Source organism: Eleutherodactylus coqui, chromosome 4 (genome assembly GCF_035609145.1).
Source record: "Eleutherodactylus coqui strain aEleCoq1 chromosome 4, aEleCoq1.hap1, whole genome shotgun sequence".
Taxonomy (NCBI): Eukaryota; Metazoa; Chordata; class Amphibia; order Anura; family Eleutherodactylidae; genus Eleutherodactylus; species Eleutherodactylus coqui.
Genome location: NC_089840.1, coordinates 264,718,713 through 264,734,358, shown reverse-complemented (window position 1 = coordinate 264,734,358; position 15,646 = coordinate 264,718,713). Strand labels below are relative to the sequence as shown.

The window sequence follows — 15,646 nt, the reverse complement described above, 5'->3', positions numbered from 1 at the left end:
TGATCAGTCACCATCCAGTCTGACCAAATCTTCTGATAATTCTATAAATATGTTAGTCGTTTAGTATTTTTCATTACATTTACTGTCATTTTTCTTTTAGATAATCATGTTGGGACGGCTCTGGTCACCGGCGATCTATTTCTGTATTACACTTGGTCAAGGGCAGACAGTGGAGGTGAATCAGACAACATTATCATCCTCCACGTTACCAAGTAAGTCCATGAATGTGTTGGGTACACAGGAATAGATATAAAAATAAAATCCCAAAAGATCCTGCGCAGACACTAGTATCATCAGTAATGCAGTAAAGACAGTATAATTCCTTTAATCCACCATCAATGGCAACTGTTAATTGCTGGATTAAGCCGAAGAAGTTCCTAGTTGGTTCTCTCTAAGTCTTGTACTTTATTATTCCATCATTATTGCACTTAGGCCTCATGCACATGTAAGGAGGGTGAAGGAAGCGCTCCATGCACCCTTCACTCCTCCACACGCTCACAAGTAGCTGAGACACTATCACAACAGCCACGCTAAGCCCCACCCTCTGTGATCAGAGCGATCGGGAAAGAGAGGGAGGCATTGCAAGTGCTGGAGAGGAAGCCCCTCTTCTTGAATGATGCAGTGTTGATGACGCTGGCACGTTACTGCCCTGAAGTCTCGGCCTTGTAGGGACAGTGAACGGGGTTAAGCCCTGCCCTTGAAATGCCGAAAAAGTTCCAGGTACCGAGGGGGCACTCTATATAAGATAAAGGAACTCCGCCACAGCGCAGTGTGAGGGACCATCCGACCATCACATACTATCAAATTTTTTGGCGTAGTCGGCAGCCGGTGTCAGGTGCAGTGCTGCAGCAAACCCTGTAGACTCTGTACAGATAATAATAATCTTTATTTGTATAGCACCAACTTATTCTGCAGCGCTTTCAAAGCACAGGGAACACAAACAATATGACAATTACATGTGGTATTTAATTAATTGGAAACAAATGGGGTGGGGATGATAAGGAGCTACAGGGGCAGATGTTTATGATACGCAAAGTGGAAAGTATGGGGAGCCATAGGGAGGGGCAGGGAGCATGTTGTTAGGGGTGGGGGATTAGATCTGGAGGTTTGGTATGTTTCTTTGAAGAGGTGTGTCTGAACTTCCGTGTGCTGGGGATTGTCCAGATGCTTTGGGGTAACGCGTTCCAGAGGACCGGTGCTGCTCTAGAGAGGTCCTAGAGATGAGCAGATTCTGTCAAGATGCGAGAATGGTTACTGAAAAAGAATAGGAGAATGCAAGGAGCACTAAGAGAGCGCTCGATGCTCCCTTCGCACACTCACACACATTCTGACAGCGGATTTCTTCTGGACACCTAAAGCCTCATCCACCATGAACAAAGTGGTCGAGAAGAGAGGAGAAGGCGTTACAAGCGCCGGAGACGCGACTTCATTTCCCGGATGACACAGCGTTGACGCAGCTAGCATGTCACACTCACCACCCTGAAAATTTGGCACTGCTGTAAGGACTGTGAACAGGGATAAGCCATGCCCCTGGAACGCCAAGAAAGGTCCAGGCACCGGGAGGGCACTCTGTATAAAGTAATGGAACTGCGACACAGCGCATTGTGAGGGACCACCATTACAGTTGTGTCCAACCTCCAGGCAGTGGGGAAGGCTGTGTACAGAACTCTTTTTTTTTGTTCCATCGTTCCTGATGGAATCTTTGTCTTTAATTTTGTAATCTGGAAGACTCTATCCCCACCAAGGAATTAGCATTCATATATGGACACTAATGCTATATTCTATCAGAAACTAAATGCTGACTAATTGTGAACCAATCAGCCTGGAATACGTCCAGAAGATTAGAATGCGGACAGCTGACAGATGTCTAATTTGCATGTATATACACTCTTTATATATATATATATATATATATATATATATATATATATATATATATATATATCTATAGACATTCCTGCCAGGAGACCCAAACTAATTATTCTAAGAAAACTGGAACATGGAGCACCCATTTTCAGAATATTACACCACCACAGGGAAAGATCTTCATAACTCATACACTGAATACAGCTTTTGTTTTTAACCCCTTCTTTCACCATTCCAAAATACTACATTGTGGTAAGTGTGTTTTTTGCGCACCACTATTGTGCAACAATCGCTGGGATCAGGGATAAGCCAATAGTAAATATGGCATTTTAGTGTCGTTAGAGGGGTAAGCCATTAGCCTTGTACCTCACCATGGACTGTCACAGACCACTGCCGACTTAAGACCTGCAACCTACGAGAGGGAAGATCTCCAGCGTAGGATGATGTCATTGTCGATGGTGGTGGTAGGCAACACAGGTTGCAGGATACAATGCAGACGACGGAGTTACAAAAATAGGGAATTTTATTATTAAAGAGTAACTGTAAATGGAACAATTTAGAAAACAAGTAAACTTTTACTGTACCAATACTTAATCCTGACTATAGCCAACTAAGGCGTAGAAATATTACAATAGCCGCAAGAGAAGTACTATTTCACACTTTGTAGGAAATAATACATGGGAAACACACGATATGCACAAAGCAGCTTGAATTCAAATTAGTCAGTTAACACCGGAGCACTCCTCCGAGTCTTGTGGTATCCAAAACTTTACATGTATTTATCTGTCCAGGCGTGACCTCGGGCCTGGTCCCATTAACAGTTCAGTCCAATCTGGCAGAGCGATGGATATATTCCTCGTATACGTGAAACTAGTACACAAGCCCCGTCTAGTGCGCAGCAGGCCTGCTGGCTAGCTAACTCGGCCTCACTAGTGTGCACACCATCTGGTTTTAATGGGGTTGTACCCTGTGTATAGGGGATAACTTACTGGTCAGTGGGGGTCAGCCCATCTCAAGAAGGGTCTTCCATGTCCCGCTCTACTGTCACTGCGGTGGTAACCCCCACATACACACTCAGCAACATCACTCTGAATGGAGCGCTGGACACACATGCGTGGTCAGCGCTCCATTTATTTCAAGGAGTATCTCGGCAGTCCAAATGAAAGTGAATGGAGCGCTGGTGCACTTGCTGACTTGCGCTTCATTCAGTGTCCTCCTCACTGGGAGGGGGTGCAGTTCTTGAGATTAGTGGGAGTCTCAGCAGTGACCCCGTGTAGACTTCAGCAGCACCTCGGGAACCAGGGAGCGGGTGAGTATAAAAAGTACATCACCCAGCTACTTTTTTGTGTCACCACATTCCAGCACCATAGCATTTTTTTTTCTATAGAGCTATATGAGGGCTTGTTTTTTGCGGGACAACTAATATTTTTTATTGGTACTATACTGATCCATATACAACATTTTGATTTGTTTTTTAATTTCTGTTTTGAGGGAGCAAAATTAACAGAAAACGCCTATTCTGGCATTTTATTTTTTATTTTTTTACAGACTTTACTGTGTTGGAGAAATAATGTACCATTTTATAGTATGGGTTGTAGTGGATGTGGCGCTAGCAATTATGTGCATTTTTGTTCTTGGTTCTTACTTTTGTAATATTTAAAGCCTTCTGTAAGGTGAAAAAAAAAAAGCTTTTTAAAATTTTCTGTAAAAAGGTTAGGATGCCACAGTCATTAATGACTGCAGCATCTGCAGGGTTAAACAATGTAAAGGAAAGATCAGATGAGCAAGTTTTCATCTCTTTACTCCTTTTGTGGGGAAAAAGACCCCTATGTGTGACAATGAGAGAGCAAATATGCTCTATATATAGGGGGTAGAGATGAGCGAGTATCTCCCCGCACGAGACTGAAGGTTCGGGTGCCGGCAGCGGGCAGGGAGCTGCGGGGGAGATCTCTCTCTCCCCCGCTCCCTCCTGCTGACTGCCGCTACTCACCGCTCCCCCGCGCCGGCAGCTGAACCTTCCATCTCGAGCGGGGAGATACTCGCTAAAGGCAATGCTTGCTTGAGCAATTGCCTTTAGCGAGTATACTCGCTCATCTCTAATAGGGGTTAATTATATGAAGAAATTTCAGCCCTCTCCTGGAATAATGGGAGAAACATGAGAACTGCAAATCTATGCTACGTGCTAGCCTCCTCCCCTTCTCACACTGACTGAAAAGTGACAACTGTAAATTCAGCGTTCCCGACCCCACTTCAAACAGCTGTAGCTCTGGTTCTGTAAGTGCTACCGACTTGGCTTTAAAATGACACCAAAAGCATGTAGAACCGGAGCTGCAGCCATTTGAATTAGAATGAGATCTGTTCGTCTTAAAATGTAATGTCCTTTTCCTGCAGAGCCAACAGACCTTGTCCTAAACTGTTGGGGTATTGAAGGGGTGTTGCGGGATTTTACTATTGATGACCTATCTTCAGGATAGTTGATCAGCGGAGGTCTGCCACTCTGGATTCCCACCGTTCAGCTGATATCAGGCCAGCTGTCAGTGTGGACAGGGTCAGAATGGACAGGGTCAGGATGAGATACGGCTGTCCATATTACAATGACCCAAGTTGGTATCCAATTGAAGTCAATGCTGTAGTACCACCCTGGGTAGCAGCAATGATGACAGAGTTGTCTGCTTTCGACTGTATCTGCACTGACACCAGGCCCAATATCAGTTAATCGGCAGGGATTCCAAGCGACAGACCCCCGCCAATTAACTATTGTATTCTGAAGATAGGTCATCAGTAGTCCCGGAAGTCCTGGAAAGCCCCTTTAATGCACTGCTCCTTAGTAACAGGAAACCCACAGAATTCAAAATTTAGCTTTAGTCAATAATGCAGAAGTCGAAATTGTGAAATTCAGAATCAGTACAAACTAAAAATAGCAATAAAATAAGTCACATATTTGCTAAAAATTACATTTTGTGAATTATTGGTGAAAAGTAAAGCGCTGTTAAAGGTGGGACCGCATAAGGTAATTATGGCAAGGTGTCTGCATGGCTGTTATCAAACCGGAACCTTGTCATTCTGGATATTCAGAGGGGCCAGACGCCCAATTTACATGCCATAGGTGGCAAATTTGGAGAAACCAGTGGTTAAGTATATGGAAACTTTCCATTTTCAGTGAATAGCCCCCTATTTCTGAATCAAAAAGCAATAATACTACTCTGTTTGCCTGAAAGTAAGACCTACCCTGATTTGGGGGGATTTTTGGGGAGGCTTGAAATATAAGTCCTTCCCTGAAAATAAGCCCTGGCTGAATTACATTTTTTTAAAAAAAGGAATACTTACCTAGCAGACTCGGTCCTGGTCCTCCTGCTGCTGCCTGGAACTCCGCCGTGCACCTGCAGTCCTCGTTCACTCACAGAAGATCACTTCTTGGTTACGGGATTCATAAATCCCACCTCCAGGAAGCGATGGCTCTGATTGGTTTTTGAACGCTGCTCAGCCAATCAAGCTCTCGCGATAAACCATGTGATGGCTGTGATTGGTTCATTGAGCGCTGCCTTGATTGGCTGAGCACCAGTTGACGAACCAATCACAGCCCTTGCGTTGTGAAGGCAAGATTTATAAATTGGCCAGTCAATGCCGTGGCTCAGTGCATTGGAGCTCCAGGGAGTAGCGGGAGGGACCTGGACCAAGCCTGCTATGTGACTATAAGACATACTCTGAAAAGACCTAGTTCCTCTTTTGGGGTAAAAATTAATATAAGACAGGGTCTTATTTTCGAGAAAACACGGTATGTAAATCTATGCATAACTGCATATATTTGGGTTTGTACACTATTAGGCCGCTCTCACACAAGCATTTTTACAGCGTTTTAGAAGGCGTTTGAAAAGCCCGCTAAACACTGTACTGAGCCTCCATTGATTTTAGTGCGGCTTTTCAGACGGGCATTTTTGTGCTTTTAAAAATGCTGTTCCAAAACGATATACTTGTACACAGTTTTTGAAGGAACTCAGAATAAAAGTTTTTCCAAACATCTTGGAGAACTAAATCATATCCTCCTCCTGTCTCTTCATGTAATCCCAGACAGACTGGATGATGTGAGATCGGGGATCTGTAGGGCCGTATCAGCACTTCCAGGACTCCTTGTTCTTCTTCACACTGGAGATAGTTCTTAAAGGGGTTGTCCCGCGCCGAAACGGTTTTTTTTTTTTTTTAAACCCCCCCCCCCGTTCGGCGCGAGACAACCCCGATGCAGGGGTTAAAAAAACCACCCGCACCGCGCTTACCTGAATCCCGGCGGTCCGGCGTCTTCATACTCACCTGCTGAAGATGGCCGCCGGGATCCTCTGTCTTCATGGACCGCAGGGCTTCTGTGCGGTCCATTGCCGATTCCAGCCTCCTGATTGGCTGGAATCGGCACGTGACGGGGCGGAGCTACACGGAGCTACACGGAGCCCCATAGAGAACAGGAGAAGACCCGGACTGCGCAAGCGCGGCTAATTTGGCCATCGGAGGGCGAAAATTAGTCGGCACCATGGAGACGAGGACGCCAGCAACGGAGCAGGTAAGTATAAAACTTTTTATAACTTCTGTATGGCTCATAATTAATGCACAATGTACATTACAAAGTGCATTATTATGGCCATGCAGAAGTGTATAGACCCACTTGCTGCCTCGGGACAACCCCTTTAATAACATTGCTGGATGTTCGGGGTTGTTGTCCTGCTGCAGAATATATTTGGAGTCACTTAGATGCCTTCTATTTTTGAAAAAAAAAACACTTATTTTTTGCAGCATTTTTCCACACCTGCCTTAAACATTTACCCAGTGCTGTACAGTCATGTGAAAAATTAAGTACACCTCTCGTCGAGGTTTTATTTTCTCGCATATGTGGGCAATATTAAAGCAGGATATAAAGATAAGGTACAAAACACTAACAAATTCACTATACAATATTTTTCTTTCCATTTCCTTCTGTGGAAAAAGTAAGCATGTAATGATGCAGGGTCGGTGTTATGAATGGCGCAGCAGACGGAGGCGAAGGTGCAGCAAAACAAAACTCTTTATTATTCAAATAATAGCATTTTTGTTCCATAGGAGGGAACTCGGTCCTATAATGATGCAAACAGGATGCAGTCCGAAACAACAGGGGCCTAATGTCCACTACAATGCAGTCTCTTAATAACGCCCAAAAGGATACAGTCTCTTATGTGAGCTACCCCAGACTCTTACACTCACAATCTGGACCGGCAACACCACAATACTATCCAGAGTCTGCTTCCATCTGCTCTGGCTTGGTCTGCTGCCGTGTTATCACCTCTGTCATGGCGTTAGAGTTTGGGGGCGCTCTCTCCTCCCACACTCTGGTGTTCTGCTGGGTCATCAACGGCCATTGTCCCCTTACCAAACCATCTGCGGTGATCTTTGCTCTATTCCACATCTAGGGACTCCGGTCTACTAGTCTCGGCTGGCTCTTACTTAGACCTTTTGTTCTGCTGGTTTTGGGCCCTCCGGTCTGTTAGGGCCATTTCTGTGCTTTGGTCCTTCTTCATACCTCCCAACTTTTGAACAAAACACCACAGCTAATTTTATTAGTTAGGTGTAGTGGCCCAGCACATCATCCTGGTCCCCTCCATAAATGTCATACATGTTTGTCTTATGTGGATGCGCTGTGCAAAGCTGTCGTGTCATTTCCAGTGTGTGTGTTGCACAGCTGCAGCGCTTGAGAGGTTACCTGTTAATAAAATCCAAAGCCTGCATGTAAATGTATCAAGTCTGTCATGCCATGTGGTATGAGAGAAGGTATAAATAGAAGTGATTGAGAGCGGGAAAGGATCTTCCATTTTGTCTGCCACCTGAGTGCCACCTAACACAGAGCCACATGGAGGCACCTTCAGCCTCCTTGTGGTGAAGATGGAAGAGCAGGAGAGATTTCCCGTGTTGCTTGTGTTCTGGATGTGAGTGGAGTGAGCCCCAAGAATAAGAGAGAGCATTTGTAAGTAACTACTTCTTCTCAAGGCCAATGTAGAGGTACTAATAAGTCCCCAAGTTTTCCTACGCAGCCGTTCAGAGCCAGGATCACCGCGTAGAGGTACACCCTTTACTTGTCATACCCATGCGTCCCCAAGGCCAGGTGGAGCTAACTTCTGTTAGAGTGTCTGTGGAGTGGCCTTCCTCCCTTCCTCCTCTGAAGTGTTCCCCTCGAGGAGCAGTTCCTGGTAGATAACGTAGTCTGCAGGATGGGTGTCATCCTGAGTTTCCTCCCTGACCTCAAATCTTTTGTCTTGCCTACGCTGTAAAGTCTTTAATTGAACTGCCTTGTATTATCTGTTCAAGTTTTCAAGTAAAGTTAAACCAAGCTCTGACCATTCCTATGGACCCGAGGTACACAAGAACTGTCTGTGGCTATATTTAGTTTTTGCCGAGGGTCATACCGGTGTGTGAAGGAACGGTGGCGTCACCCATGACAACTACAACCCCTGTTATCCTGTGTGTTGGGCATCTCCCTATTCTAGGGGTGTCCCCGATGGCCTGCAGTGATACTCTGGCTTTGGCTGTGTGTGTTCCCTCTGAGAAAGAGTTTGGTAAGTGCCGCCATCACTTTACCCTCCCAGATCCCCACATATGTCAGGTTTCTGGGGTCTCCCCATGGGACGCTGCATAGGCTACACCCCTTTTCACGCTAAGCCATGCTATTTATATCCCTTCACATCAATACTGCCCATTAGTACTCCCCGTACAGTAATAATATGCCTTAAAGACCCCTCACAGTACTAATATACCTCTAACAATAATGGGGTTCATTGGGTTTCCATCACGGTTTCTGTTGGCTTTTTTTTTACAGCATCTGTGATAGAGACTTATAACAGGGTCTCCAATGCAGATTTAAGCAGAGACTTAAAGGGGTTTTACTAGAATTTCAAGTTTTCCCCTATCCTCAAGATAAGGGATAACTTGCTGATTGTTGGAGGGTGTCATTGCTGAGAGCCCACTGATCTCAAAAACAGCAGTTCAATGTCCTCCATCCTCCTCATTGCTGATCTCAGTCTATAAAAGGCCAGTTAAACAAGCCCTGATCTTAATGATTTTTGCTTATTTGATACTGATATAAGCCTGCGTAAAAGGCCAATAAAGCGAGCTATAGCAAAGCAAAAACCACATTTGTAGGCGCTGCTCCTTGGGCACCAATGATTATGATGCCAGACTTCCTTCCAATTAAAATACAGTCTTTATTATTGGAGACACAAACATAAAATATAAAACTACACGTTTCAACCCGGAATAGGGTCTTCCTCAGACATTCTTGGTTTGAACTTGGTTTTGGTTTTCTGTATGCCTGAGAAAGATCTTATTCCAGGTTGAAACGTGTAGTTTCATATATTTAATGTTATTATATTTAATATTTATTAATAAATAGTGTATTTTAATTGAAAACAAGTGCGGCATCATAATCATCAGTGACCGAGAAGTAGTGCCTACAGACATGGTTTTGCTTTGCTACAATACATTACCTGGTTTGAGCCCTGGGAAATGCTCTCAAGTAGACCTTGAAGTGCTTGCAACTCCTCTCCATGTCCGGTCTATCACACCTGGTGACAGCAATTCCTGTAGTTGTGCACATTTCAGCACAACCACATCAGGTGAAAGCATTAACCACCAGTAATTTTTTTGGATTTTCTACACCAAATTAGCGCCTCCCTTCCAAGTTCTTCCAATAAAATGAGTTCCATTCTCAATGATTGATCCTTGTTTAATGCTGATATTGACCCATGTAAAAGGGATCTTAGTTCTTTTTTAAAAAGAGATTTAAGGGCAGATTTACCTTTGGGAAGCCCGCAGTAGAATCTGGCTCTGACCGCGACCGGCGACCCTGCGTACCTGTTTTTTCTTTACTGCGGATGCCAGTCATTCGCAGTAGAGATTTTTGAAAAATATATTTATATTTCCCACGCCGTCAGTAGGCGATGATGCGGGGACCCGCAACCTATTGGCAATATCAATTGCGGATGGGCCACGCGTCGGATGGTTTCCATTGCCGTCCACGCGGAGTCCGCACAAAAATAGAACATGCTGCGATTTTATTTCTGAACAGATATGCAAATGTTCTATTTTTTTAACGTGTGTGGAATACCGTGGATCAACTGTGTGGGTGACAATCGTGGATTCCGCAAATCAAATCCAGTCGTGTGAGACCGGTCTTTTAGGAACCTGAGAAAGTTGGGTAAACACCCTTGAGGAGGGTATAATAACTGCTCTATCGGTTGTCACCCAGCTTTTCTAAAATTAGATGACTTTCATATAATACACCCATGACAGATCTGTCAGTATTACACAACCACCTGCAGACCCAAGATGCACACTCCTCAATCCGCTCAGTGACATAAAATACTATGTAGAGTTTTAATCCTACTAATTATGAAAAATTATGTTTCCATTTGTCACCCCTTGGACGTGACCCATGAGTGCATTATAGGGTGTTAGCCGGCTGTTATAGCATTTAGCATACTATATATCTGCTAATCCCTAAATTATCCTGGAATATGTGTCTTCCTGCAGCCTCTGCTGCAATCTTCCTCCCACACAGACTATATTCAATCTCCTCATAGCTGCATTAACTGACATTCGGAATGAACCATTGTTATTTACAATGAGAAAGTAGCATCGTGCGTCCTCCCACCTGCAGCTGACACTGGGAAAGTTTTATTTTTTTATCGATGATGGGATGGGGAACATAATGACCTAGCCTCAGCCATCCATCATGCATATGATTGTTTTTATAACATAAACTGGGTCAGATAATAAATTTCACTGCTGTCTGCAAATATATCCAGAGACCTTGGACTTTCTGCACAACAATGGACCTAAGAAATTTCTGGTAGTGCATAACTTTTTGGGTTGCTTTCTATTGGTCAGTAAAGCTATGTTGATGAATGCAGCACTAGAACCAAGCTCATTGGGGTTAGGGGGTAAAGTTAGCTAGCATAGGTTGGCATTAGTGAGCCAGACCGGTGGCAGCCTTAGATTAGATAGTGTAGCGTCCGAGCGGGGAGCACCAAAGTGAGGGAGACCACAAGTAGTAAAGATGGTTGTCAGGGGTGGCTCTGTAACCTCTCCCAACAATGGCAGCAAAGTGCCTTACTCGGTTGCCACACAAGGGTTTTTTGTAATCTATGGTTTTCTAATGGTGGTTTGTCACGTGACGCCAGCACTTCATCCGGGACATTAATAGTTAATGATGGAATAAAAGACAAAAGTCCTGGTAGCTTTGTTTTAGTAAACTGGAAGTGCACAGGTTTACTTAAAGGGGTTGTCCCGCGCCGAAACGGGTTTTTTTTTTTTCAACCCCCCCCCCGGTCGGCGCGAGACAACCCCGATGCAGGGAGGTAAAGGAAGTTTACCGGAGCGCTTACCTTAATCCCCGCGCTCCGGTGACTTCAATACTTACCGCTGAAGATGGCCGCCGGGATCCTCTGTCTTCGTGGACCGCAGCTCTTCTGTGCGGTCCATTGCCGATTCCAGCCTCCTGATTGGCTGGAATCGGCACGTGACGGGGCGGAGCTACACGGAGCCTGCATTCTGCACGAGCGGCTCCATAGAAGATTGCAGAAGACCCGGACTGCGCAAGCGCGGCTAATTTGGCCATCGGAGGGCGAAAATTAGTCGGCACCATGGAGACGAGGACGCCAGCAACGGAGCAGGTAAGTATAAAACTTTTTATAACTTCTGTATGGCTCATAATTAATGCACAATGTATATTACAAAGTGCATTATTATGGCCATACAGAAGTGTATAGACCCACTTGCTGCCGCGGGACAACCCCTTTAAGCTTTGCATTCAACAGGAAACACAACAGCAGTTTTGCAGTAATTTTTTTTTTTAGCAGTGGTTAAGATTTGGTAGTGAGGTGACACGGTGCTTGACCGTTGAAAACAGTAGAATACAGTTTACTTTTCAATACTCTCTCTCTATTTGACTGTAGAGGTTTCTTCAGTATAACTCCCACAGTCCTAGTTATCTGTTGGGCTTACTGGACGATTATAAGGCAGTAGTGAAGTGGAATATAAGATGGCCTCTAACCTTCCCTGGCTTTGACTTCACTGGGTATTTTAGTAACTCACTGTTTTAGGGGAAAATTGCCCCGAATTCTCTCCTCCACCCTGCTTGTTGATAAGAAAGCTGGAGACTCCTGACTTCCTCACTCTGCAAAATTTGTCTCTCACATCCTCCTCTGATGACTACTTCCTTCTGACTCCAACTCCTAACTCCTTCTAACTCCTCCTTCACTTCCTGTCTTCCTTCTGGTATTTTCCTGCTCAGGATGTTCACGCCATCCCCCTCAACCAATCAGTGGCAGCCAATAAGCAGACAGCTGTTGTCAAGCAGTTAGCTTTAGTTTAGAGAGAAAGGGGGGAAATAGGGTTTCTCCAACGTACAGCACCTTCCATGTCTCCTAGAAGCCCATAGCTAGATGTTACAGGACAAATGATTGTGACTATTCTGGAGGACCCTCCGGACCACTATAATAGCACCCTGTGCAGAATGTTTTTTGGTGCCCCCCTCCGTCATAAGAAAAAAACTATATATGTTGCACTGACAAACAATCTGCCTGTATTCAGCAAGATAGCAGCATACCCACACCAGAACAACTCAGTGAATAAATGATGTACCAGAACCAAGTCCATAACATCAATGCAGCACCAGAGCCAACATAAATACAGCCCCAGAACTAACCTCATAATATAAATATGACATCAGAACATAGATCCAGAACCAAGCTCATAACATCAATGCAGCACTAGAACCAAGCTCATAACATAAATATAGCTCTGGAGCTAACCTCATAATACAAATATAACATCGGAACATAGATTAAGACCAGAACCATGCTTATAAGATAATTGCAGCCCCCAAACCAAGCTCTTAACATAAATACAGCCACAGAACCAACCATAAATATGGTAGCAGAACTAAGCAATTGTGTTGCGTGCCTGCTGATGCGCTGAACCTAGAAGGAGAAGAGACAGAGTGAGGATGATTTATTTAGTTCCACAAGACACTGCAAGATGAAGGGCGCAGATCATCTAACTGGGCAGACATCAGAGAACGATTGCCCCCAACTTACATCCACCTGGTGCCCACCCTTATAAGCTGATGGCTGGCACCCTGTGTGACCACATGGGTTGCACAAAGCTAAGGATGGCCATGGGCTAGACATCTGGTAAACATGACTAGCAATTATTAGGAAATTATATAGTACCAGTATTTCTGGTGGCGCAATTCGCAACACAGCTCTGCTACATGCACGTCACACACACACACAGCTCTGCTACATGTGCATCACATACAGCTTTGCTACATACATTCTTCATACAACTGGGATGAAGATCAGCACAGCAGAGTCCTGCACACACTGATCACCTCCTGGTCATGTGACCCTGGATCCCTCCCACACAGGTGACTGATCACATAACAGTCACATCATCACAGGTCCTGTAAACACACAGCTGCTGTAGGTGTTCATTAGTATTGCATCCCCTACAAACCCACGTGTCCTCAGTTGCTACTAACGAACATCTAGCCGGACAGCAGCCGTGTGCTTACAGGACCTGTGAAGATGTCACGGTCATGTGATCAGGGGCGGAGCATGTAACTCACTCACACACGGACAGACAGGTTGTCATTAGTATTTTAATTTGATGGTGCTAGAACCATGACTTCCGTCTCCATTGTATATAGGGACTTTGTTCTAGAAAAGTAAAGTTGGTCAGAAAATGTATAGATCTATAATGCATTTGTCATTGCAGCATTTTGTACAGGTGAAATATGATAAAAGTATGTAGGGTGTAGCCAAAGACTGCCCCGGTTGCTGTAAGTAACGCACAGTTTTACTTCTCTACTTTGACAGTGTGGCAGACCACCGGCCATACTACATCCTTAGGCATTATTCACACTGATGTTATCAGTACTTCAGCCAAGATAGCTGCCGCCGTAGACGTGTACAGGAAATGTTTTTTAAAAAGTGCACCATCAGAAAATAGAAGCAAAGTAGAAAAAAAGGACATTTATCACTATCTTGATTTAGTTAGTAAAAACTATAGGTGATACATTCCCTTTAAAATGATCTGTCTCATCCTAATGCAAACATTAAACAAAAGGGCGCACCATAATGCAGAAGGAACTTAAACATAAGCAAAGGACAGGAAAATTGGTTCCTGCGGCGGCACAACAACGATAAAGCGCTGATTAAAATACCCAGGCAACTGCAGGAGCTTTGTAAATCTGCCTGTCTCTTGCATTACTTTGTAAACGGAGAAATGAAGGTGGCGGTCTGGCAGAAAAGCGCATTGCCTTCTGCCTTCTAACAATAACGATGCTTGTTTATTACACCCTTTGTCCTCCATATAGTTTGACAGACATTTTCTTCAGCCTATATCTATCTATCTCGTCCTCATGTTAGCGGGGTCAGCTGCACACTTTTGCATTCCCGGGCTCGCTGACACTATTGCTGATTTTTATTCCCTACTCGCCTCATTTCCTCCTTATAAGCTCTCCATAGATTTGGCTCCTGGCCCTTTCAATATATCAAGTGGGTGGTTTAAACCACTCACTGTCAATGGGTGACATTAAATGTGATTGACAGTGAGCAGTAAAAACCACATACTGTGGCGTACAGGCACTGGATTGAAGCCGTAGATGTGTTGGATGCAGGTCTAGAGAATTATCAAGGAAAGCCAGGAGTCGGTAACTGTAGGTCTCATGTTGCGGTACATTGGAGAAGGCGGGTAGCGTTGTCAGGAAGGAAGCCAGAGGTCGGTATCAGGGGATATTTAGTGGAAATAGCAGAGGAGTCGGAAGGAGAGAAGCTTGATCAAGGCTGTGGAACACAATAATCACACACTGGTACAGTGGCAGGGTCTGGCTTTCATAATTAGCAGCAAGCTGGGACCAGGTCAGGGGAACAGACCAGGATTATGAGCAAGGTTTCACGTCCAGCAAGGGAGCTCTCCAGAGGCCTGATAGCCCAGCAAGCAGTGCTGATGTCTGGAGTGCGGGAGGTCCCAGGTCCGAGCCCTAACACAAACTGTCAATCAAATCTGGCGTTATTGACAGTGAAGAGTGTGGACCACCCACTTGACACATTCAAAGGGCCAGGAGCTGAATCTAATAATACCCACAGGATAATAAAGGTGAGTATGGTGACAAGAAGAGTAGTGATAGTGTGAGTTGGGTTATGGCTGCAATACTATGCAGTGGCCCCACTGACTTGAGTTCTTTTCAAAGGGACTTTCCAAACAAACCCAACTTTCTCATTGTAATCATTCATTCTTGAGTTCTCCAAAGTCCCTGATATGTGTGGACTTTGCTTAGCGGCTGGAGTCCCACAATCCTGAATGTCCACAGTCTCGTGAAAGTCCAGTATTTTCACTGATATTATTACCAGTGCTTTAGCCCAGCTGCCAGGGACAGGAACACGACAGCTTTGGCTCAGGGCCATATTGTGCTAATTACTTGGTAATTGTATATATTTTCTCTTACTGATGTGTACGGGTGAGAGCCGTCGGACTTGTATTTTCCTTAAATATAGTTGAATGTATAAAGGGAATGTTGGAAAACCCCTTAACATCTTAGTCCTACTCTCACCAATTTCTTTGTTGCCTTGGAAACTACAACTATTCTTCCCGTGATAAAAACCGCCCGAACTCCTGGAGCCGACGGAAGCATGGTGTAATGAGCGTGAAGAGGACACTCGCTGACCTCTCTTCACAACGCGCAATTCTGTAATATGTCGGAGAG

At 44.7% G+C, this 15,646-nt stretch overlaps 1 protein-coding gene across 1 annotated transcript in view; it reads left to right on the top strand.

Moving 5' to 3' along the window:
• Nucleotides 1–15,646, top strand: part of PTPRE (protein tyrosine phosphatase receptor type E) — a 189,013-nt gene that overhangs the window by 98,843 nt on the left and 74,524 nt on the right. The window contains exon 2 of the mRNA XM_066601224.1: nt 101–212. Coding sequence (XP_066457321.1) covers nt 101–212 — 112 coding nt within the window. The remainder of the gene's footprint in view (nt 1–100; nt 213–15,646) is intronic.